Genomic DNA, 24,415 nt, shown 5'->3' with positions numbered 1-24,415 from the left:
AAAAAAAAAAAAAAAAAAAAAAAAAAGGCATAGAAAAGTAACATCAAATTGGGAGATAATTGAGAGGGACATAGGAAACGGTTCATTTTTCTTTAGAAAAGAAGAGAATCTTTTGTAATTCAAATTGTTGATTTTTTTTTAATAATTAGCCTTTAAAATAGACACATATAAAAAAGAGAAATGGGATTTTTCCTAAGAAGAATGAAAACTTATAACAAAGTAACTAATATACTCTACTATACTTTATAGCGAATTAATATTTATGTATACCATCTATTAATATTATTTATTATATAGCTTATATTTATATATAATTGCATATATCCATCATTACTAAACTCAGTTATACTATATACTGCTATAATTAAGACAGCAGTGGAGAAATAGATCAAGAACACAAGATAGAGTCCAGAATAAAAATCCAGTTTTATATAGAAACCTGTTAGTCAATGAAGCTGACATTACAATTCGGTGGGGAAGACTGTTTACATAGCACGCCACTGTGGCAGCTGGGGAGAGTTAAATGGTCCCAAGACGAGGAAACCCAGGGCCAGTGGTGGCTCAGAAGCCCAGCCCTAGAGCCCAAGTGGCACGTCCTTAACAAGTTTCCAGGTGACTCTGATGCTGCTGATCTGGACCACACTGGGAACCGCTGGGAACCACTGGCCTGGACGGACTGCTTTGTAGCATGACGCATCATGCCTACAGTTTCTGGTCAACCTGTAAAGCCCACGGGGAGGTGTGGGGTGGAGGTGGGACGTGAGCTGTGCAGGTGACTTGCGGTTGGGGTAGCTGCCTGAACTGTCCTCGATGTTGGCAGCTGTTTGGCAGCTTCACCTTCTGAGTCCAGCAACTGCCTCAAGAATGTCTTCTGCGGGGTGTAGGCCTGCGCTGGGAACGCACATCTGTGAGGCCCTCACGTGACTTCCTCTGGGAGATTCTGGATTTCTTCTCGAGCACCTGTGGCATCAGATGCAGGCATCTGCTGCACAGCTGACAAAGGACTTTCTTTTCCTGATACAATTGGGCTTTTCACATTCGGTTATGATCCTGCTTCTGTATTAGGTAACAGGTTAAAAAAACAATTGCAAGCCTGATTCATGTTACTGTGACCTTCATATTTTAGAAAGATTATATCCAAGTCCCACTGGCTTCCTCGGCTCCCCAGATTAAACGTTCCTCGTTGTTCAGCCTGGGTTACAGTGTATCGCCCTGGTTTTCATTAGCCATTTTCAACTTTCCAACTTCCTTAGCCTTTCAAGATGCTCCTGACTGACCACAGAGTTCAAGTGAGTTCCTCTGGTTCCCACCTTCTGCCCAATAACCAACAGAAACCCTCCCCCATCTGTGGAGTGCTCTGCTGCCCTGCAGAGAAGGCTGCTTAGCAGAGGCTGCCAGAAGTGCCCCAATTCACCCAGTTCCTTCCCTTACTCACCTGAATGAGGGTTCTCTTCCCCAAGCTGAGGCCCCTCTGTGGATTCCTGGTGGATATTTTAAAACTCTGAGGGAGACGTTAGTGAGAAGCCAGGAACCGATGAAGAAAAGTCACTCCTTTCAAGTTTCATCGTCTCTGGGTTACTTTAGGTACAACAATGGGCCATGGTTATCACAATATATTATTAAATCTGAAACTGAAATGACCACTCTTGGTGAAACACCTCCTCTCAATACCCGAATTAACATCTTCGTGCTGCATGTGACTAAGCCAGAAAGTGCAGACCACTCCACCTGCCCCCATTTCCACAGACTCTTCAAAAACGCATCCCTCTATAACGTCAGCCAGGTGACAAAGAAGTTAAAAGGAGGGGAAATTTGCTGACAGAAACTGAAGAGACTTAGCAGGTTTAATCTCCCTTTTCTCCTCTAAATTAGAGATTGTTTCGGTTTGTTCCCTTCAAGTGTCCACATTATCCTTCACCCCAAGTTTCAGGATGTAATTGGTGGAGGAAAATACAGAGGCTCCTGTACATCAAAGGCCCAGTGATGACGTTTTAATGGGTAATTAAACGGGAAGGGATGAGATCCCGGCTGAAACTTGATTCCGGAAGAGTTTGGAGCAGTTCCTGCCCCACCATGGTGGGCATTCAATACATTCTTATGATCTGAGTGGATGCCGCACTTCCTGGGCATTTCTGGTCCTATTCAGCATATCCTCTGAGAATATTTTATTTCCGTAAAATTCCCTATGGGTATATTTGGGGATGGTGATGGTGGACTGGTGGGCGGGGGCAGAGAACTCAGCTATTGGGACTGCTTTCAGGTCCATCCAGACCAGCTGGAGACCCTGCTTTTCTAGCCATGATCGGCTCTCATAAATCAATTCGCTCCACGTTTCTTTGCTTTATGATCTCTTAAGTGGCTTGCCAATAAAATTTTGTAGCTCTAATTTCTTAATATTTGGCCCCAGGGCATGGGCTGTAAATGTGCCTACCCCATCTTGCCTTTTGACAGTAAATCTCAGCTCTCTGCATCCTGAACTACCCATCCTAGCCTTTTGAAGGCATCTCTTCTCACTTCTCACAAAAACAAGGGAAGCTGCCGCCACGCCATTTTCCAGGAGACAACATCCCTGCTCCCCAGGCATGGTTTCCACAAAAACCTTTCACTCCTCCCTGGACTCTTTAGTAAATCACTACTTTTAGTTTCCAGCTCTTTTTTTTTTTTTTTCTCTTCATCCTAGCTTTATAGATTTTCTCTTTCCTCAGCTTTTCTAATGTTTTCTGTTTGCTTGGGCAAATCTCATTACCAAGGTATTATTATTATTTTTTTTAAATTATTATTATTATTATTTTGCGGTACGCGGGCCTCTCACTGCTGTGGCCTCTCCCGTTGCGGAGCACAGGCTCCGGACGCGCAGGCTCAGCGGCCATGGCTCACGGGCCCAGCCGCTCCGCGGCATGTGGGATCTTCCCCGACCAGGGCACGAACCCGTGTTCCCTGCGTCGGCAGGCGGACTCTCAACCACCGCGTCACCAGGGAAGCCCCACCAAGGTATTACTAATCCTACCCTTCGTCTCTTCACCCTTCCTCACCCACAACTCTCTGAGGACATCACTCCCTATCTCCAGGCCACAGCAGGGCTCCGGACAGCCCTTACCCCGGAAGTGAGGGCCTTCTAAACAGCCATCAGTGTCCTTTTAAACCCCGATTATTCTTTCAAACCCCCCTCCTCGTCCACAAAGCCTTTGTTGACCACAATCTCTCTCTGTTGCCTGGGAAGCTGCGGCAACAGGCGAGGATGCTCCTAATGGTACCGTGTCCCCTCCTTCGTTAGGCACAGGAGATTGTGTGAGCTCTAGACAGAAATCCTAGTCTCTTCTGTGGCTGGCTCGGTCCTCGCTAGACTGGTGTGTTATCATCTGCGGAAAGCCAATATCTCATGGCTTTAATGCTTACACTCACCGGGGCTTCCTACTTCTGTCCTGTTCCAATGTTCTTTTGTTTAAGTCTTCAAAAAATTTAATAGAAATGCACGTGATGCCTTCTGTTGAGTGTTTCACAGGGGTTTTAGAAAGGCACAAATGGGACTCTAAGAGTTTTCCCTAATCAAAGCCACGTTATTTTCTCAGCCACATTTAACATTTAATTTTTCAGTGATGGGAAACGCGCAGTCAGTTAATTGCCATGTCGAGAAGTGGCTCTGAAGTCTCCTTGTGCTGGCCTCCACCATGACCCATGTCTCATTGTGTGGTGATTTCCGTAACATGGCAACGTGTGTCTCTTGAAGGGCTGGATTGCTCTAGAAGCGAGACCCGGACCTCCAGGTATTTGGAGCCGGGGTGACAGGGAAGCGAGGGAAGAGCCAGGCCTGAAGAGGGCCATCTCAGATGAGGGTGCAGGGCATCCTTCAACTCCAGTCTCCACCACTGCTCACAGCCCTTCCAGAAGCAGGAAGACAGGAAACATTACACACAGGTTTGTCGTCTTTAGAAAAGAACATCTCAACTCTGATCTTCCCTGAGCAGATTGAATTAGAAGGTCTGCAGTGAGTCCAGAAATCAGAAAGCCTAAACAACCTCGAGACGCTTGGTTGAGACGGCACTCAGGCTATGAACATCATGGAAATTATGGAAGGCAGTTCCAGGTAATTCCGAGTACCCCAGTTTGGTTTAAATTCTCAATTTGTAAACTAAATACCTCCGGGAGTTAGGCTGGCACAGGCAATGAGACAGGCTGATAGGATAGTCATGCAAATGTAGTAACTGTCTCCTATTCTTCAAGGGACAGCAGCCATGTCACTCCAGCAATTACTGTCACGTGGGAATGTGTGTCCAGGACACATGAGCTTTCCATTCTCAAGAGAAGCCCGAAACGTGGACTTTATATAAATCCTCTCCCTCCAATTATTAAATGGTGGATTAAAGTGCCACGAGCGCCAAACAATTCCATGAGGGGCACCAGTTGGCAAGATCGGAGGGACAGAATAAAATCTGATTGTAGTTGGACTCGAATGATGGACTACAATTGTATTTCCTCTGCTAGACAACGAAAACAGAAGATTTTGGGGCAAAGAAGGGACCTGACCAGAAGAATGCTTCAGGGATATTCTCATGGCTTTTTGGTACCCTTGGGATGGAGTGGAGAAGGGGCCTCAGTCAGGAGATTATAGGAGGTTCTTCCAATTGTGCAATGAGAACAGAAAAGAAAGGAGAGTATGAAAGATGCTGGGAAGCAAGAGTCTGTGAGATGTGACCGGCTGTGGAAGGAGAAGGAAGAAGAAATAATCCGGAGTCCTCCATGTCTAAATATACACTGCCTCTATTCATCCTTTTTCTTTAATATATACTTATGTTTCAGCTTCATTTATTCCACCAAAAATGATCATTTAGGTTGCGTTCTGATAAGTGCCTGCTTAATAGGGAAATGTAGAATCATTTCTTTAGGGAGAAAAAAAGCACAGACAAAGTATTTCATAATCTCTATAATAAATGCAAAGAAATGGATACAAACAAAATGTGGCTTTAGCAAACTGTACATACATAAATATCATTTTTTTACTATAACATTCGACTTTTTTTTCCACATAAAGCCTCCCATGATTTTATTACATCCAATTTTTCTTTATACCTTTAAAAAAAGTGCCTTTTAGATTTACAGCATGTGCTTCTAAAGCAAGGTTAGAACATCATGCCCCAAAGAAAAACAAGGTAAAAAAGAAGCTGTCACATAAGCTCTTAAAAACCGTATGTTACAAGGTTCTCAAAGCTCTTCAGCACTGGTTGACGGGTAGATTGTTGGATGCCGACATGGTGCTCAGGTAGCATCATTTATTGAGGGGACGGAGCGCACTGTGGGGAAGCTGCCCACGTGGTCTCTGGAAGTCCCTGGGTGTGCACAGGATGCACCAAAGGCCCAGAGGTCACTTGTCCAGGGAACGGTGGAGGTCCTGAATCTCTTTAGTGCTGAGGCTCAGTTTCAAACAGAGTATCTTCCAAACCTTCTGCATCTATTTGCTCTCTTCCTGTCATTGTTTATCATCACTTCCAAAGCCATGATGTGCACACAGGGGATACGGAGGCGAGCTACAGCTGCCGCACCGAGGGCATCCGCCAAGATTCAGGTCCTCTCTTTGCTAGTTTGGGATTGCCCTTGGCCGAATCCCCCTCATGCTACCAGCACTGCTGCAGATGGCATTGCCTGGTTCAGAGTGGAGGAGGGCCATTTGTGTATCTGAGCATGGGGTGGAATGAGCGGGCAAAATTGTTGGAGAGGGCGCAACTGTAGTCTTCCTGTGACATCGGTACTAGGCAGGCGAGCCCAATGAGGAACAGCAGGAGAAGCTGAAGAGGAAGAGCCGCTCGGAGGACTCTGAACAGGAAGGCTCGGCCGGACCGGGCTGGCCGAGGCTCAGAAAGGGAGGAATCGGAGCCACCTTTTATGGACCTGAGAGAAGAATCGACATCAATGACTCAAATATCTCAAATGTTGGATGGACGCTGCTTTATGCTTCCTCACCTGCCTGGAAGCTAAAGGGTCAGGCTGAACACGACCCAACCTGGCAATTAGTTGCCAGCCTTCTGAAGTAAGCCCAGGTAATCTCCCCGCCACCAAATGAAGCGCTGTCTGGAAAACGCACTGATGGAAAATAGACATTTAGTCAACTAAAGGTAACTAATTGGGTTCAAATTCCACCCCGTAATTTGGTAAAACATTTTCCATCAACAAAGAAAACTGCTCCACACACACTCTACCAGCATAAATGAAGCAGATCCGGGATCATTAAAATGTGGATGTTTGATGCAGTACGTTTTTGGTTTAAGAATATCAGGCAAAATTAGTTGCTGTCAGGACGATACAAGGCATCCCTCCCATCTAGCCGTCCTGGATGTGCCAAAGTCCATGCAGCAAGGACAAAAACAGCTGCGGTCATTTTGCACAGACCCACAGAGTTGAATTATTCTTAGAGTATACCCTGGTTTCATCTTGCACTGAATCAGCAACTGGCCCTGACATTAGTGGGTTCCAAAGCTGTAAGAACAAGGATGACAGTGGAGCCAGTCTACAGATCACTGGTGCTGAATGACACCCATTCCAGGCTGACCCTTCTATCCCTAGCTCTGTGAATTTGGGAAGTTCCAAGTTACAAGTTTTCCTATCCACTTGAATTTCCGCATCTACGTTGAAACAGTGCCTTCGAGATGAACCATGAATTTCAGAATTCGTAAGAAAGACTGCATGGGAAATGTTGAAAATGGAAGTAGGTTCTGAGTAGGGGGCACTGTTTTCTCTTTGTGAGCATCCATGAATGTTTTGCTACTAGTGGAAAAGATGAGGAAAGAAATGTTATTTACAGGAGGAATTTTGTACACATACACACACACACACACACACAACACTGCAGAAGCAAAAAGAATACATGTACAAGTGAGACCCACTGCCCCACACCTAGTAGGAATTCTCTAATGGTTTAATGGTAAGAACGTTGAACGTGAGGCCACTGGAGAAATACGAAGGTGTGAAAACTGTACTGGTTACTCTGTACGTTTATCTCGTAAGAAAACACTAGGTCTCCAGCTACGTTATTAGCCATTAATTTCTGAAGACAGATTACACAGGTATCAGCGAGGGATAAGGAGTGACACCAAAGAAAACAAATGTTAAAATAAAAAACAGACATAATCCCCTTAAAAGGCAACAGAGGGACTACTCAAAACTCTTTCATTAAACTACCAAGAAATATGTGAGACGAACGGACTAGACTGGCCCCGAGAAGCCCTGAGCAGCCACGTACCATGCTATTTCTACTGCAGCTCGAAGTGTGATGAGAAAACAAATCCCTGGCCTGAGCTGGGACTGTGTTTTTCTGGTCTACAAACCGTGAACAGCTCACTTCACCTCTATGCTACAAACTCTTCCTCAAATCCTTCAAATTAGACTAAACGGTCTTCCAACTTGCAAGTTCTGTTTATACATTTTACGTCTTCCACTGATTGGTCAGTGTGAAGTCGGCCAACTGGGAGGCCACAAGAGTTCAATCACCATCTAGTGGTCAAACTGATTAACTGCCCTATGCTAAGACCAATGAGTTATTCCCAAAGGGCTGAACAGGACAAACTGTGTATTTTGTGATGATATACTAAAGCATAAAAGAAGTTATGTCACATACCTGTTAAATAGAAACTTGTCTAGTTTACCTAATTGTAAAATACTTGTGTTGAGATAAGGCCTTAGAGAGTATCTAATCCATCTTTACTTCTGTAGGTAAAGAGCTAAGGAGAGTTCACATTTGATCCTCTAACTGCTGGGCCACAAAAGCATTTGTCTTGGGTTCTCTCACTTAATTCCCACAACAGTCCTTAGCGTGCCTGTCACCTTCATTTTAGAGCCGATGTAAATGAGGTACAGAAAAGTAAGGGAACCAGCTCAAGGTTATACAGCTAGCAAGTGGCAAACTAAGATTTCACCTCTGGCACTCTAACGCCCAGAACCTGAGCTTTATAAATAGAGTAAATCGCCTGCCCCAAACCCACCACTAAAGGAAGAGCTCTAGCAGGAACTCAGGGTTCCAAAGTCCCTGCCTACTGTTATGTTTTGTTGTTTGGTGACATAAATGAAGGGCATCCAGGTCATATTTCTGTCACACGTATCTCACATATAGAAGCAAAGAAGACAATACTTGTATCCTAAAATACTTGGAGGTGAGGGGTTTCCTCATGTCTAAAATAAAGGCCTGTAATCATAAAGCTTTGTAGTATGACACAGATCATCAAGTCAGAATATGGATACGAGGGCATTTTGTTTTGAGGCAGTTGTACAATCGTGGGAAAGTAATTTAGTCTCTCTGGCCTTCAGTTTTCTCCTTTGAAAAGATGAAGATGCATTAACATCATAAAATCCTTTTGGTTCTAACAATTTATGAATTCAGCAGTTTAAGTGTCTGGAGAAGGAAGGGATAGTTACCCATGAGCTCTGGATTGAATCTTCCTTCAATACATCTTTTGCTTGACCTGAATATATGCCCTGGAAAACAATACTCTCCACCTGTCACCTGTCTGAGTTGTAACAGAAGCAAAAAGGAGAGCTCCATGTTTCTTTATTATTTGGTGTTTAAATAAAATAAGGGAGATTTCTAACTGACTCTTTTTCTTTAGGAGACACTTAAGGACATTAGTGATGGGCACATTTATGCATGTAATTGATAGTAACAATCTGACTGAGCTGAATAGCTCCTCTTTGTCAATTATTAGCTTCTTTGAACAATAAAGCCAAAGATCAAGATCAAAACAAGGGCTACACACTGACTAGTCCACTCCTGAGAAAAGCTAGAAAGGTCACCATCTTTGGAATACGGGCTCAGATGCTGCAGAGTCTGTTGAAGGACATGGCACATTTAACAGCATCAGAGCATTCCGTTTTAAAATTTAATTAGCGTGTGCTTTCTAATGTTGAAGAATGCCAACCTGGGGAGAAATAATGGGCTGAGATAGAGACAAAGAGAACACACAGTCCTTAGTGAGCTTCCATGCAGTTGACTGCTCTTGGAAATGTCCAACTGTTCTACCGAAAAAAATGCCACCCGCTTGGGGCAATTACCAAGGTTTCAATAAGCCCAAAGTTGCTTCTGCTTAGGGTAAAACCTGTTCTAGAGTTTCTAGTACTAACAGGTTAATGATACCAAGTAAAAGGGTACTTTTAATATTTAATCTATTGACCTAAAATCATGTAAGTTTCAAGTCTTGGGAAATTTGACAAGGGGAAGAACAAAGACATCTCACTGAGCCGTCACTCATCACTTTCCAATGGCCTTATTCCACAAATAGATGCAGTAGAGATGGTGTAGATAGAGAAAAACTAAATGTGTGAACTTACTTAAGGAACTTAATCAATGGAGATATTTCAGATAATCCTGTCCAGCAAAAACATGCTTATTCTCTACAAGTGAATATTTATTTTATTATCTTTCTCACTCATTCAAACTTGGGGGTAAATAATTGCCCAGGTGTTGTTTCATCTCTTTCCTAAAATACGTACAGTTGTGGGAGAAGGAGGCTATTGGGGAGGGGGCCACACATACGAACACACCACAGGAAAGAAAGTCTGGCCAAGGGTTGTGAGAAGCCTGACGAGTGTGCACGTGGAGTGTGACTCATCTCAAAAATTTTACATCATCAAGGAAATAAAATGAGTTAATTCTGTGCACACATCATTTACACAGATGAAAAGACACTTCCAATTCATTTTGCTACTTGTTAGCAAACACTGGCAGTAGAGGAACAGAAATTTTTTGTCAGGAGATATCAGGTTGTCTACGATCGTGTTGCCTGTTCCTGTGTGAATGGTCTTTATTCCCTGGATATGTGGTTCAGAAGGCAAATTCCCAGGATCAACTTAGGATTTGCCTCTCTTTAGTCCAAGATGAACATTCTGGCTGGTCCTAAGCTATCTCAGGCAACCCATGGTAGCCCAAGCCCTGGAACTGTTGTTTAAAGTACCCCACCCATTAGGAGCCCTTCAGTCGGGAGGAGTGGTTAACAAGCTAGGATCCAGAGTCAGAGAGATCTGGGTTCCAATTCTACATCTTCACACAGATGTAGAGAACAAACGTATGGACACCAAGGGGGGAAAGCGGCGGCGGGTGGTGGTGGTGGTGAGATGAACTGGGCGACTGGGACTGACATGTATACACTGATGTGTATAAAATGGATGACTAATAAGAACCTGCTGTATAAAAAAATAAATAAAATTAAATTAAAAAACAATTCTACATCTTCATGCCTCTAATCCCTGGTGTCCTTGTCTGTAAAATTGAGAATGAACATGTTGGGAGGGTTAAATGAGGTAACAGATACACAACGCTTAGCATGGTGCTTAGAACACGCTAAGTGCTAAATAAATGTCAGCAACTTATCATTCTTATTTATCTGTATTATTAAAGCAAGGGTGTGATGACTCATAACAGGGATTTTGCTGGATTCAGCCTTTCCTCCCAAGGAAATATTCTTGATTTATAGCAGTGCTTTCAAAGAGGCGATGCATTTTCTAAAGTGTCTGACTTGGTCCCAGGAAACACTGGGAATGCAGACCTCAAAATATAAAAGAAACATAGTGGAGCCTTACCCTATAACTGTCCTCAGACCGGGTGTCCAGCCTGCCCCAGGGGCAAGGCTGTTTTAGGCTGAGGTGCTTTGAGAGCTTTGAATAAATAAATCCCCAGGGTGGAGTCTGACAGAAAAGACTTAGAAAAAAATTTCCACAAGAAACTGAATGGTGTTTAGAGTTAGGCCCTGGTGTACATGCAAAAACCCCACTGTGTCTGCTTAGATGTATTTGGTTCCCTTGAACACATTTTTAAATGAGGTCTTTTTTCCCTCCCTTTCAGTGTTTCAGCCAGTCATTTGCCACTTCTTATTCTGTCTCAGTTCTTTGTGCAGAAGGTACCAAAGACTAAAGATGCCCAGAGAAGTTTTGCATTTTACAATTCTCAGCTTTGGAAGGAAGTTATCAATTCCCTCTCTTCAGACTACAGAGCAGTTATTCCTTTGCTTTGCTGGAAATTGGAGTAAAATCTTCCCATTTGTGAACTTCAACTTATCTATAGTAGAATTTTGAAGAGTTACTGGCTATCAGGTTAGCCAATTTTAAGTCAAAAGTAGAGAAAAAGTATCAGCTGGGCCATCATAAACATTGCTTCAAAAAGCATGCATCTTAAATAGGTTTAATCTCAAAAATTGTGGACAGGGGCTTCCCTGGTGGCACAGTGGTCGAGAGTCCGCCTGCCGATGCAGGGGACACAGGTTCGTACCCCGCTCTGGGAAGATCCCACATGCCGCGGAGCGGCTGGGCCCGTGAGCCATGGCCGCTGAGCCTGCGCGTCCGGAGCCTGTACTCCGCAATGGGAGAGGCCACAACAGTGAGAGGCCCGCGTACCGCAAAAAAAAAAAAAAAAAATTGTGGATTGTTATTATGAATGTATACTTTCAGATGTTTTTCAAATGTTTATAATTTTAAGGAGTCTTGGGAAGCTCCCTGTAATTGATTTAGGGGATCTCTAGATTATGACATATTGCAAGTTTTTTATGACAGGAACCATATTGTACTAGTTTTGTGGGCCCAGGGCCTAAACATAGTAGGTGTTCTGTAAACACTGACATCAATCCATATGTAGGCTTAGAATATTATGTAAGAGAACACAGAACGGCAGCTGTAGAATCAATGTGAAATATACAGCAGGCAAGTAACTGATATTATTAATATTTGACTTTAAACCACAAAAATAATATAAGAACCCTCCCTTCAAACTAATACCCAGTTTCTTTCAACTCAGCCTCTTTCCTCTCAGGAAGAATATATGCCTAAAACGTTCCCATTGCAGATCGCTGGGGTCAACATTCTAAACTGTTTGTGCTTTTGCAATAACCTTTCAAGTTTGCTGGACCAGTGCAAGATCAAACGCAAGGTAATCTCAAGTCTCAATGTAAAGGAACACCGTGACAGCCTGGATTGTGAGTGAAGTTAATTCTTTCCCAGCAGACTCTCCGTGTCATTGCCCACGTGGGCGCACCCCAAACAGAGGTGCCAAGGAGTTAAGAAGTCCAAGAATGTTCAACCACAACCCGTCTGCCAAGCTGTTTGCCGAAGTTGGCCATTCAGGTGAAGATCGTTTGTATTCCAGGTCCTGTAAGCAGCAAAGTGAACATCATGCTGTGTGCTCAGAAAGATGTTAATAACCAGTGCTGGACAGAGCGGAGCTGAAAGGCGCCTGGCGGGTGTCACAGTGAGAACGTGGCTGTCCCAGCTGCAAAGCCCCATTAAGAGACAATATTGAAGCAGTTGCTGCCCTGAGAAACGAGGCCTTTGACATTTCAGAAGGCCGTGTGACCGTCTGAAAGAACTGGGGAAATCCGGGAACCGGGCTGTGGTTGCTATTGACATCGCATAATAACATAAGAGCTTTCTCCCTTCTCATCACCATGATTTATGTCAACCACAGAATGGCTCTCTGGTGTCCTTAAAGGAATGCTATGGGGACATGCCCCATCTCTGTTCACGGCACATCAGCAATTTGTGGTGAGCAGACGCACTACATAAAGCAGTGATCTGCCTATAGTACATGATGTCTTTTCTTGTAGGGGGCTAAGAAAAAATCAGAGCACCTGGAGAAGCCCATCATTATCTTCAAAAATCCCTGTGACTTTTTCTCCTTTCATGTTTCATTATTGATATTTTGTTATGGACAAAAAAAGCCCCACAAAATTGTCCTCAAACCAAACCAAAGGGAAAGAAAAAAAAAAAAAAAAGCAAAACATAGTGGAGGGAAGCTTAAAACCAGAAAAAGCACATCAAAATCCGTTCTGCATTACTTCAGCTGAGTGGAAACCAGATGCAAAGGCCAGCCCCTTCCTCACACAGCTGGAAAGCTAAAACTATTACTCAGGGCTTGTTTACACTTCCTCATGCCCCACCCTCCTTCCAGGAATTGGGATTCCAGCTCAGTGGTGGTTAAGTTTCCAGAGGGGCAAACTATTTTAACAGTGAACTGCTCATGATTGGAGTGAGGAAGCTGCTTCCAAGGACAGTATTTCCATTTTTAGAAAGTTGTCTGGGGAAACATGAACTGATTAGTGGAAGGGCCAGGGAGCACAGACATCACACCGACAACGAAGAAGGCAAAGCACTGCTAACTGCAGAGACAGGGATTGTTGGAAGCCAGGCATAAAGCAGAGTGGCAGCTGTGAGGCTCTCTGGAGGTTCCCAGGCGGGGGCACTGACTGCTCTTGTTTCCAGAGTGAAAGAGCTCGCCAAGTGTCAGGAAGGTGAGTGACTGAGTGTGCTGGCCGGAGAGAAATTTTAGGATAAGCAGAAGAGAGAAGGGGCTTATAAATTTTAAGTAATACCAAATCAGGACTTGCCATTTTGAGAATCCAAAACCCACAATCTGGATAAAACACAAAAATAAAATAAAAAGCTGGGGATGTTAGTATATTTTATTCAGATTTGTGGGTTCTGGGAATGGTAAAATAATTCACTGATCTATTACCTGACTTATTGTAAAATCTAGAAATAAAGAGGATGATAAAATTCTGCCATGAATCAAATTGCACTGTGACATCAGTGATATCGAATCTTTACGAGCACACAGAATAAAAAAAAACATTGGATGAAGAGTACCAGACGGCCTAGGTATAGTTAAACAAAATTTTGATGGGGTCCAAATATTTTACGCCCTGAGATTTTCTTGTACTTTCCACTTAGAAAAGTCTCTTCCAATTTATTAGGCAAGGGTGTGGACCATTTAAATGAATAGTTTCTCAACTACCCCGAGGCAGACCAGATATAGGCCTACCTAAATTCTGGACAATTTTCATCATCCTCTTGGAGTTCTAGAACAGTGTGGAAACCAGGAGAATAAGGTACCTGCTATGTGGACTGTTGACAGAGGGTCCAGGCTGTGAGAGACTACATTTGCCTCGTGGCTGTTTGCAATGAACAGGGGTAAAGAAAGAAGAATGTTCAGTCCAGGCAAATAAAGACAAGCTACTGATGAAAATTAAACTAAAAGTTCAGCAAAGGAAATACAAATCAAATGAAATGATCAGTACCCATGAATCAAGGAAACTGGCTTTTCTTTTGTTGAGGAAGTGAAATCAATTTACATCTATATTATACATCATTGAAGAAACATGGCGGTTTGGGCATTCACACCACAATGGGTATATTTCCCTCACTTTTCATGGTAGAAACACAAATGACTCCACACTAGCCAAAGATCTCTGTATATCTCTTTATAATAAATATAAAATTCAATACGCCGTGCCATGTATTTCAAATATACCTTACATATTTTTCATCTTCTAGAACAATATTAAAATTCTTGGTAGATTAAAAATAATGGCAGTGTGAGATTATTCTGTGTAGAGTGATGAAGACCCAACAAGTTAAGTACTCAAGTTTTATTTAACTTAAACCTAAAATTTGACTCGAAAAGCCAGTATTCCTTCACATTCTTAAACTAGGATCTATAGGAAACTAGTGAATGTAGTAAAAAACAATCCTAAAAAGATAATAACATTTACCAGCATAGAACTTAAGTGTTTATAACAAGAAAAGTACAAATGAAACCAATACTTCTAAAAACTAAGGAAAATGGAATGATAATAAAAATGAATATAATCATAAAGCCAGACCAAAAAAAGTAACAAAACGAAAAACAAGCTTCTAATTACACAGAGAAATCAAGGTAGAGAGGGTAGCAGGGGTCAAATTGGTCTTTTTCTCCTCATTGTGTGCCAGTGAGACAGCCCCCCGACAGGCCTGGTGGGTGAGTCACCTTGAGTTGTTGCCACTCTGGGGGCAATGCGATCGCCCCAAACCTTCAAGACCACCTTCGGGAGTGTCTTTGCTTGAGGGTCAACAGAACCTCCATTTGTCTTATAAACTCAATGGTCTCATGAGATGCTCGCAGTTTTGTCCACCTCTGGCTGAGGCACCCTTTTAAGTGGAGCCTACTTTTTTTTTTGGGTGGACTGTGGCGGAGGGGGTTTGGAGGGAGGGGCCACCAAAGGGACAAGGGAGCACTGCTCTAGAGATGGCCCTGTGAGCACGAAAAATAATCTGCCTCCCTGCATACCAACCAAACGCTGAACCTGATTCTTCTGAAAAACAGAACTCTGCTCTTTCCATTCCTGAGTGCATGTGGGGAGGGTTTGAGGCAGGGCTGAGGAGACAGAGCTTCTCTGCGTCACTGTGTGACAACCCCACGCTGTATGGGGACGCCTGCTTTGCAAGGGAAGAGCCCGTGGACGCTGCGTGAGGTACCAAGACTGTCAGGCCCAGTGGTCCCCCCCGTGGGCCAACTGAAAACGACCAGTGGAAAGTTACCGTTTTCTGCCTGTCTGGGCTATGTCTTCCTGATGTAGGACTCACAGATCCTGAGGCGTCCAGTTCATCAGCAGAAGACCAGGAAGACAAATCCTACGTGGGAAATAGATTCTCTTAATGATTCCACGTCCCAGAGCCACGATGGCTTTGTGATCCGCAAGTACGTCCCACCCCATCCCTATCTATCCCTCAACCCATTCCCTGGGAAAAACAGAATCAGGAAGAACAGAACCTAATACTTCTAGTGTGTTGGGCTTTCCTGGTTGTGAGTTTGGCCCTTCTGGAAGATACAGGTGGAGCTTTGTTATTACTGGGCCGCTTGGAGCTTTATTATTTCTTAATGACATGCACGGGAGAATGGGTTGAAGGGAAGGGGGTAAAGGAATCTGCCTTAGGGCTGCAGGGTGCTCAGGTGGGAGAGAAACCAAATCACTTGAGTTAGAATTAGAAACAAAAGATTGTCAGTCACCCAGGAGCCTGCCTTTTAGCATCAGAGAAACTGTATTGTTGCTGGCACCACTGTTATTGCGAGTAGGTGGTTCTTTTGCCTGCAACATGTTTGTGTGCTCGTTAACAGGATTTCACAATTGAATGTTTGAAATCTTACCTGCAAATGCATTTCTTAAAACCAACAATATTACCACGATGCAGTAAATTTAAAAGTAAATAACAGATAAACAAATAAATAGATAAACAAATAAAAGTGAACATTGAACATTTTGTATGATTTAACCGCCAGCTAAGGAGACTTCATACCTTCTAAGGTTTGAATATGAAACTCATACGCAACAACTGGTTGTGACCTACTCTCGCAGTGTTACTGAAAGCACACGAATTCTTAAGTAAACTGGGTAAAATAAAATGCCACAGTAGTGGTGGTAATAGGGTTAGCAGTAACAATTACAGGAGGTTTTTTGGATGTAACAGAATCAAAAGTAGTGTCCTATTATAAAAGTTTTTGAGTTACTTTTAAATTTTGAGCCAGACTTATAAGAGCAGTGATTGAGAGGGGACACTCTAGTCTCACAAGTACTACATTCAGAGTCTCTAAAATGGATAAAGATGATGCTTGTTTGGTCTCCTGTAGGACATGCTACACAATGACGTCTGTTGAGAGCTTACCTGCTGACTGCTTGACATGTCTAATAACTTCTCCAGCTCCTTGATATGATGACTGACCTCCTTCAGGAGAAGTCTGAGCCGATTTCCAATCACATGCACTTTTTCTTTGGCTTCTAAACAGTCTGTGCCTTCGGCGTTCACCAGTAGTTGGCGAGACATGTCTTGCAGTGAGGCCACTTTGAGCTGGGATTCCAACAGCTCATGCCTTATTTGCTATGAATATCATGAGAAATATTTTTCTAAGGGTTTTCAATAATTCGAGAAAGTTCCAAAGGTGCACAATGACATCACTTTAACTTAGTGGACAATTAGACCTGAGCATCAGAATGCTGTGCTCACACAAGGACGGATACAGCAGCCCATGACATTTGGGAATCAGGGACCTCTGTTCTAATCCTGCCTCTGCCAAAATGTATCCTCTAAGACCCCTGAATCTTTCTGATCTCCGTTTTCTCATTTGGTAAAATGATGACATTAATTCCTGCCGGGTCCACAGTAAGTATTACTGGAACGTTCAAACTGGTGAATGTATGTTAAAGTATTTAAAATATAAAGTGTTATGCAAATGAGACATAAACTATTCTTTTAAAAAGAGAAGTAAAACATTAACATATAAATATAGAAAAACTCAAGTATGTGGAGGTATACTCAGATATCTATTCAAGATTTTTAAAAAGATATACGGGTGATTCATCACTCACAACTTAAGGTCTGAGGTCAAAAGTCTAGTAAAAATGCAGCTGCATAGCTATTTCCTCCTGGTTTCTAAGACCTTTATGATACTGAACTAAAAGCTGACAATTCTGTTAGGTTTGTGCGAGTGCTAAATGTTAAGAAACAGCATTTTAAAAATACAGAAAGTGACTAAATGCAAATCATTTTCTCCTAATGGAACTCAAATATGCTTCTTTATCTTCTATAAAATCACTTAAGTACACTGTACATTATATTGTCCAAAGTTCTTTTTATAAGGATCTATACAGAAATCCTGTAAATTTCCTTTTGAATTTAATAATAGAAAAAGTTTCCTGCTCCTTGAGAATTGGTTTGTTTCCTTTTTGTCAGGTAATAAAAATCATTTAACTTATCATGTTTCCCTTGTTGTCTTAGCTTTCAGAAAACTTGGTGCTAAGGTTAGTGTTGAATTCGTATACTTAATTCTTCTTAAGAAGTCTTAACTGTCTCTATTCTAATTCCTTTAATTATCAGCCACCCAATATATTCTTGGGACGTAGATTCAACACATACAGTTTAAATTAAAAACAAATGTAATCTGCCAAAGAGCTGCCTTGATAAAAACAAGCTAATTTAAGATGAAGACCGTCTGAGATTTTTAGATGAGCAACTGCTTTAGAACCAGATTCTAAAGCTAATAGATATCATCTTCTGTGTACATGTTTGCTTCACAGAGATGGGAAATCATGAGGGGTAAAGAAAGACTAAGAGATTATAATGTAAAAAGTAAATAAGTAGCACCAACTATAACATAACCAGACGCTGTCCAAGCCCACACATCTTACCCTAAGCTGTTTGAGATGGTCCTGAAGTACCTCTGCATCAAGGTTAGAATCAACCGGCACAATTTCATTTTTCCTTCTGTCAATGTTCTCAAGCATAAGCAGCAAACCATGACTCATTTCATGGAAATCCTAAAAAAAAACATGGAGCATGAAATCATTTTGAATGAGATATTTTTCTTTCCCTCATAGCTTAAATATCCATGCTTTGCAATTCCTACCGTTGGTTTTAAGATCTTATATACAACTCCTTTCTAAGGAAGGCACTAGAGCTGTCGTAATTATCTGAGTTCATGCTCTTACCAAAAGCATCTAATTTATTACTCGAGGGAAAAATTAGACATAAGGAAAATTGGCATCAAGATGCTTAATTTCTAGGACTATAATACTATGTAGAGGGAAGCAGCTCTGCTCCTTTATCTTCCTCCTGTATTCAAATCTTCCCATCTTTGAAGGCCTAAATTCAATCCCATCTCTCCACGCATCCATATGTTCATTTATTCAAGGTATAGTTACAGAAGATCTCCAGTGTGGGAGGCGCTGTACTGGGAGGCAGTGCAGGGGTGAAACCACAGCTTGGGTACCTGCTTTCAAGGAGCTGTTATTACTGCTGGGCACCTATAATCCTGGGAAACAGGCTTCCCATCCTGCTCAGATTATAACCCAAACTCCTGGCCAGGACCCACCAAGCCCTGCATGATCTGCTTCCTGACCACCTCCCAGATCTTTCTCATCCCTTCCTTCCTCTCTGACTACTCTCTGATCACACTGGCCTTTCTTCTGTCTTTGAAGACACTAAGCCCTTTCCTGCTTCTGGGACTTGCCATCTACCTGACCTCCTTCATGGCAATATCTTTCCAAGAATCAGCTCAAACATCCACAGAACTTCCCCAATCACCTTCCTTAAGTGCTTTTTTCGGTTACTCTTATCATCAACATCTGTAAGTAGATTGGTTAAACATTTATTTGCATTTTTATTGTCTGTCTTCCCCAACAAAAGCAGAGGCTGGGCTGTATCCTGCCTGCCTAGTACAGTATCTGTCAGACTGTAAACACCTGGCAAATAACTGTGGTCTGAATGGATGAGTAAATATTTGTAATGCTCACTTGGATGTCCAAAAAATGTCTTTCTATGTGCTCAGAAAATACCTGTTGAATGAATAAAGAATGAGTCGAAGGAGGAATGGTGAGGCTGAGATAAACGTGTGGGAATAGTCTCTTGTTAGCTGTAAAGAAGTGGGGTCTTTGAACTCCTGGTCACATGTACAAATTCTCCAGTAAAATGAAAACTTTGGGCACAAAGTTATCTCTCTCAAATACTGACTTTGGAGAGTAACTGCATCCCCCTAGTGATCTTGATAAATTAAGTCACAGACTCAGCTACACTGGAAATGTTTGACTTCAGAGCATGGCCGGCCTGAAGCCCCACAGACCTGACACTGCATCAGTGCGTCTTGGAGAAGGCCCCGCCATTCCTCCAGCAGGGAGCACACGCGGTCCCAGCGGCCATTCATCTGGGACAAGCGACCCTGCAGATCCTGGCTCTCCTCACTGCCAGTCTGAGTGAACTCGGAGCTGCACAGATTGATGGAGAGGATGATGGCCTTGTGGTGGTCCACAGCTTTCTGGAGCTCCTGCAAAGAGAAAGGAGAACAATCAAACAAGGAAAATAACAATAAAAATACTAAAGAAAAACAGTCTAAGACCTTTGGACATGCTTCACCCAAATTAAAAGATCCATTAATTAACACTGGCCTTAGCAGGATGGCTGGATAAGATACAGTGGGTGCACACCATTGGGAACCACACTGTAGTTAAAAGAGATGGATCAGATGTATACTTGACGATGCGAATGAATCTTCAGAAAATATGGTATAAAGTGAAAGAGAAACAGATTTATATGGGTGACAAAACAGCATTTATGTAATTTAAAATACATGTGCACACACACAAATCCACATTTTTCATGAATATATATGGAAAAAGAAGATGTGTTAAAATTTCAGAATGGTTGCCATGGGTTTGAGGAATTGGGATTAAGAAACAGTGGGGGAGGGCTTCCCCGGTGGCGCAGTGATTGAGAGTCCGCCTGCCGATGCAGGGGACGCGCGTTCGTGCCCCAATCCAGGAGGATCCCACGTGCCACGGAGCGGCTGGGCCCGTGAGCCATGGCCGCTGAGCCTGCGTGCCCGGAGCCTGTGCTCCGCAACGGGAGAGGCTACAAGAGTGAGAGGCCCGCGTACTGCCCCCAAAAAACAAAACAAAACAAAACAAGAAACAGTGGGGGAAAAAGGATACATAAATAAAATTAAGGGGAGCTTTGCAGGAAGCAATGATGACCCTGGGGAGTGAACTAAGGAGTATGATTAACACCCAGATTCCCAGCATGGGAGTTCAACAACAGACCAAACCAAACCAAACCAAACATAAACGGGTCTCAACGTTGTGTGCATAGGCATGAAATGGGAAACTTGATAAGAAAGCAGATTCCCAGGCCCTGGCCTCCAGCTGTTCTGACTCCACAGGCCACCGAGGGTTAGTGGCCCACAGGCCGAGAACATTGCCTCTGTCACAGGCCAGATTTTTGTGATGGTGAAGAGAATGAATTGCATTTCATCAGCTAAGCAATTTAGTTTAGTTTCACAAAAAAACAGGTGACTAATTTTTTTACTGTGTGCATTTCCCCAAAATCTAGAACTAAATTTCAAGAATTTAAGTACAAGTTTATGCATTAATAATTGAATATCTGGGTACTGTTTAAATATTCCCAGATCAAGGTAGGGTCAGTGATCCTACAAATCACATCTGCTCAGGCTACAATTTTCTTATAATTTCTCACCATTTCTGTTATGTTTCCAACTTGTCTTAAATTTGCACCTTTCAATGGATTCTTAACATCCCATAATGTAGATTCAACCACAGAGACAGTATAAAATCAAGAAATGCTGTAGAAAGTACTAGGTTATTCCACAGATTTATTCTCAGAAAACAGACAGGAAAGATGGGGAAGACGTGCAGAGGAGGGTGGCTTTTTCTTATCACACAGGCTGACTTTCAAGGTCTTGTTTTTCCACTCTAATCTCACTTAGGTCTCAGACTCTGGCCAGTGTTTGTTTCATCAACTTATTTGGAATTGGTTATAATGCAACACTGCCTTACATTTTCCTGGAGAGAAACTAAAGTAATTGAAGTACTCTAGAGAGAAAAGCATTTTGTAATCCAGATCATGTAAATTGCATCCTTCATCCTGAAATTGATGGAGCTGGTGCAGAGGCTACTCTATAAGAAGTTTGAGGGCTTCCCTGGCGGTGCAGTGGTTGAGAGTCCACCTGCCGATGCAGGGGACGCGGGTTCGTGCCCCGGTCCGGGAAGATCCCACGTGCCGCGGAGCGGCTGGGCCCGTGAGCCATGGCCGCTGAGCCTGCGTGTCCGGAGCCTGTGCTCCGCAACGGGAGAGGCCACAACGGTGAGAGGCCCGCGTATGGCAAAAAAAATAAGAAAAAAAAAAAGAAGTTTGAGCATCTGTGGGGAAGACTCATTTCACTGTTTGAAAATTTAAAACAAAACAACTAAAACAAGCCAGAAATACAGCACCCCAAAAGAAACAGCATACAGAGAAACTAGGGAGAAACAAAGGCAGTTAATCCTTGAGCCTGGAGGGCCCGGTAGCCCTCCTCTTCTGAGGAAGAGCACAGCTTGACGTTCTCCAAACAAAAAGGCAGGACCAAGAGACCTATTAAGAAGAAACTGAGCTCTCCATCCACAGTACGTTTACAAAAGTCTCCACATACCAATGCATTTCAATAGCTGGGCTGAGAAGGTTTTTTAAGATCTAGAGAGGGAGTTAAAAGAGGTTATCTTGTGCACTACACCCGTCCAGGTCAAAATCAAATGTAAACGTCAGGTGTTTTACTGCGATTACTCCACGGGTTTTGTTGCTTGGATTCATTTCACTGAAAATTGCTTCTGCCACTATTATAATCTATTTCAGAAGTTCTGCTGATTCCAGAATGTCAAGTGGCTTCCTTAGGTCTCCATAAACTCACACGTATACGACCTGGGAGAGGACTCCTCTCCAGCTCTAGATATAGACTTGTAGGACCCTGGACATAGCTGTATTTCCTTTAAAAGAGGTTAATTAGGTCCCAGAGGTACCTGGATGTTTCATGAAACTTTAATTGGTCATTTCTTAGCTACCAATTCATTAAATCATGATTATTTTCATGGGGCTGGTTCTGCAATGCAGTCCAGCTCTCAACCCTTCCAAGCCTTCCTATAAACACTCTGATCTGGGGTGGCTAGGGAAGCGTTCGTGTCCGTTTGTGCTGACCATTCCCCCGCTGCTGTGTGACTGCACAACAGGCCAGGGGATAGTGGTTTCATCTGACCGGGCATGCCACGAGGCAGCGTTCTGTCTGGCGCTGCGGGGAAGGCCAAGGGTAGCTACCTTGAGCTTTTTGATCTGGAGCGTGATGGGCTGGATATCAGTGCTGCGCTGCCGGTGCTGAAGCTGTTCCAGGTCCTCCTCCGTCTCCTGCAGCCAGGTCAGAACGCAGTTCAGGTCCGAGTGAAACTGCTGCCACCTCTGGGGATTCTGTTTCATCCTCAGCTCCTTGCTCAGGGCCTGCGCCTGGAGGAGCTCCCAGCGGTCAATCACACCTGGCAAGACAGCACACGCACAGGATAGCGAGGGATCATCCTCCACGGAGAACGTTTAGGAAATGTTTGAAACCTACATGGGTGGCTAACTTTAAAACAGCAACAGAAAGAAAGTAATGCCTCTGGGCATTTCTGTTGTTGTCAGCTGTAAATAACAGTATGGTGGGGCTTCCCTGGTGGCGCAGTGGTTGAGAGTCCGCCTGCCGATGCAGGGGACGCGGGTTCGTGCCCCAGTCCGGGAAGATCCCATATGCCGAGGAGCGTCTGGGCCCGTGAGCCATGGCCGCTGAGCCTGCGCGTCCGGAGCCTGTGCTCCGCAACGGGAGAGGCCACAACGGTGAGAGGCCCGCGTACCGCAAAAAAAAAAAAACAACAAAAAACAAAACAGTATGGTGGCTGTGTTTTTCCTCTCTGCATTTTTAATGATAACGGAGAGAAGATATTAACTACATAAGATTTAACACTGTAAGGAACTTTAAGAAGTAATAAGCATGAAAGTGGGTGAAGATAACATTCAACTCTTGGTTTCCTTCTGCAGGAAAGCTCTGAGTGTACAGAGCACACACAGAAGATTCCTGACTAGTGATTAGAGACGGTGCCTTAAAATACATGGGACATGGGAAAAAAACCACTGTGATTATTTTCACCTCCCCCTCTGTCCCCAGAGATCATTGTAACATGGAGGAAAGTTCTCAGGATAGACCAGTGTAGAATGAGGTCAGTGGCACAGTGGAACTCGGGGACAACGAGGTGCTTCGAGAGCTTCTATTTCACTCTGTCTTGAATTGAGCACAACCCACTCACCAGCTGTTTGGGTTTCGGTGCTATTCAGGTTAACAAAGCCTGGAAAATGCTCCTCTTCCTCTGTCAGTTTGTGTTCCAGTCTTTTCACTGAGTCTATACTGCCGCTGCATTCACCCAGCAGTTTCATCTGTTTAGATACAGAAAAGAGGCCCCCCGTCACAAAATACTCAAATTGTCATGGGTGCAAGAACTCCTGGAGAAAATATCTTTGGAGTTCCTCAAAAAGGGCAGTAGCTGTGTGCTCCTTCTCTATAAAGAGTAAGCCGCTCTGCTGAAAACAAAAAAGTCAAGTTCAGGGCCTCCCTGGTGGCGCAGTGGTTGAGAGTCCGCCTGCCGATGCAGGGGATACGGGTTCGTGCCCCAGTCTGGGGAGCCTGTGCGTCCGGGGTCTGTGCTCCACAACGGGAGAGGCCACAACAGTGGGAGGGCGGAGGACCCCAAAACAAAAAAAAAAAAAAAAAAAAAAAAAAAAAAAAGTCAAGTTCAAAAACATGCTTCTTAAACATGTGACACATGCATGTTTACAGAAAGCAATGCCTTGAAGATACACTTGGCACACGTGGTTTTGCATAAGTCTTCAAAATTTCTTTTAAAATTTATGAATCAAAACAGACTAAACCGATCTGGGATTTAACACTCAGAGTCCCCGGCTGGCAATACAATATATAGTTTTTGGCAGGCTGCTCCCTTTTTCTTCAACTGAAGGGTGGGAAGGGTAATATTACCACAAATCTCAAAGGGACATTTATTTGTATTAAATAATTAAAATACTAAAAAGAATAAAACAATATTAAAGCCAGCTGTTTCATGAGAAAATTTAAGCAATGGTTAATAGATACTAAGGGGATAAATTCTAACATCAAAAGAAAAGCTTCCAACTCCGTGTTTAATATCATGCACAGTATTCAAAGATTAAAAGAACAAATCATTTCAAGACACTCCTGCTATACTGATCAGAAAGTTTTCTTTCAAAGCCTTTAACAAATTACATTGCT

General features: G+C 43.2%; 1 protein-coding gene across 1 annotated transcript in view; it reads right to left on the bottom strand.

Moving 5' to 3' along the window:
* Positions 1–4,903: 4,903 nt before the first annotated feature.
* SYNE1 (spectrin repeat containing nuclear envelope protein 1) overlaps positions 4,904–24,415 on the bottom strand; it is a 385,453-nt gene continuing 365,941 nt past the window's right edge. The window contains exons 136-143 of the mRNA XM_007458743.1: positions 23,421–23,547; positions 22,405–22,616; positions 19,391–19,591; positions 17,961–18,089; positions 16,441–16,653; positions 15,319–15,411; positions 13,855–13,913; positions 4,904–5,883 (exon numbers count right to left, since the gene is read on the bottom strand). Coding sequence (XP_007458805.1) covers positions 5,643–5,883; positions 13,855–13,913; positions 15,319–15,411; positions 16,441–16,653; positions 17,961–18,089; positions 19,391–19,591; positions 22,405–22,616; positions 23,421–23,547 — 1,275 coding nt within the window. The 3' untranslated portion in view covers positions 4,904–5,642. The remainder of the gene's footprint in view (positions 5,884–13,854; positions 13,914–15,318; positions 15,412–16,440; positions 16,654–17,960; positions 18,090–19,390; positions 19,592–22,404; positions 22,617–23,420; positions 23,548–24,415) is intronic.

The sequence above is a fragment of the Lipotes vexillifer genome, unplaced genomic scaffold, assembly GCF_000442215.2.
Source record: "Lipotes vexillifer unplaced genomic scaffold, Lipotes_vexillifer_v1.1 scaffold639, whole genome shotgun sequence".
In the NCBI taxonomy this organism is placed as follows: Eukaryota; Metazoa; Chordata; class Mammalia; order Artiodactyla; family Lipotidae; genus Lipotes; species Lipotes vexillifer.
The sequence above is the reverse complement of the archived record's forward strand: the minus strand, read 5'-3'. Positions and strand labels throughout refer to the sequence as shown.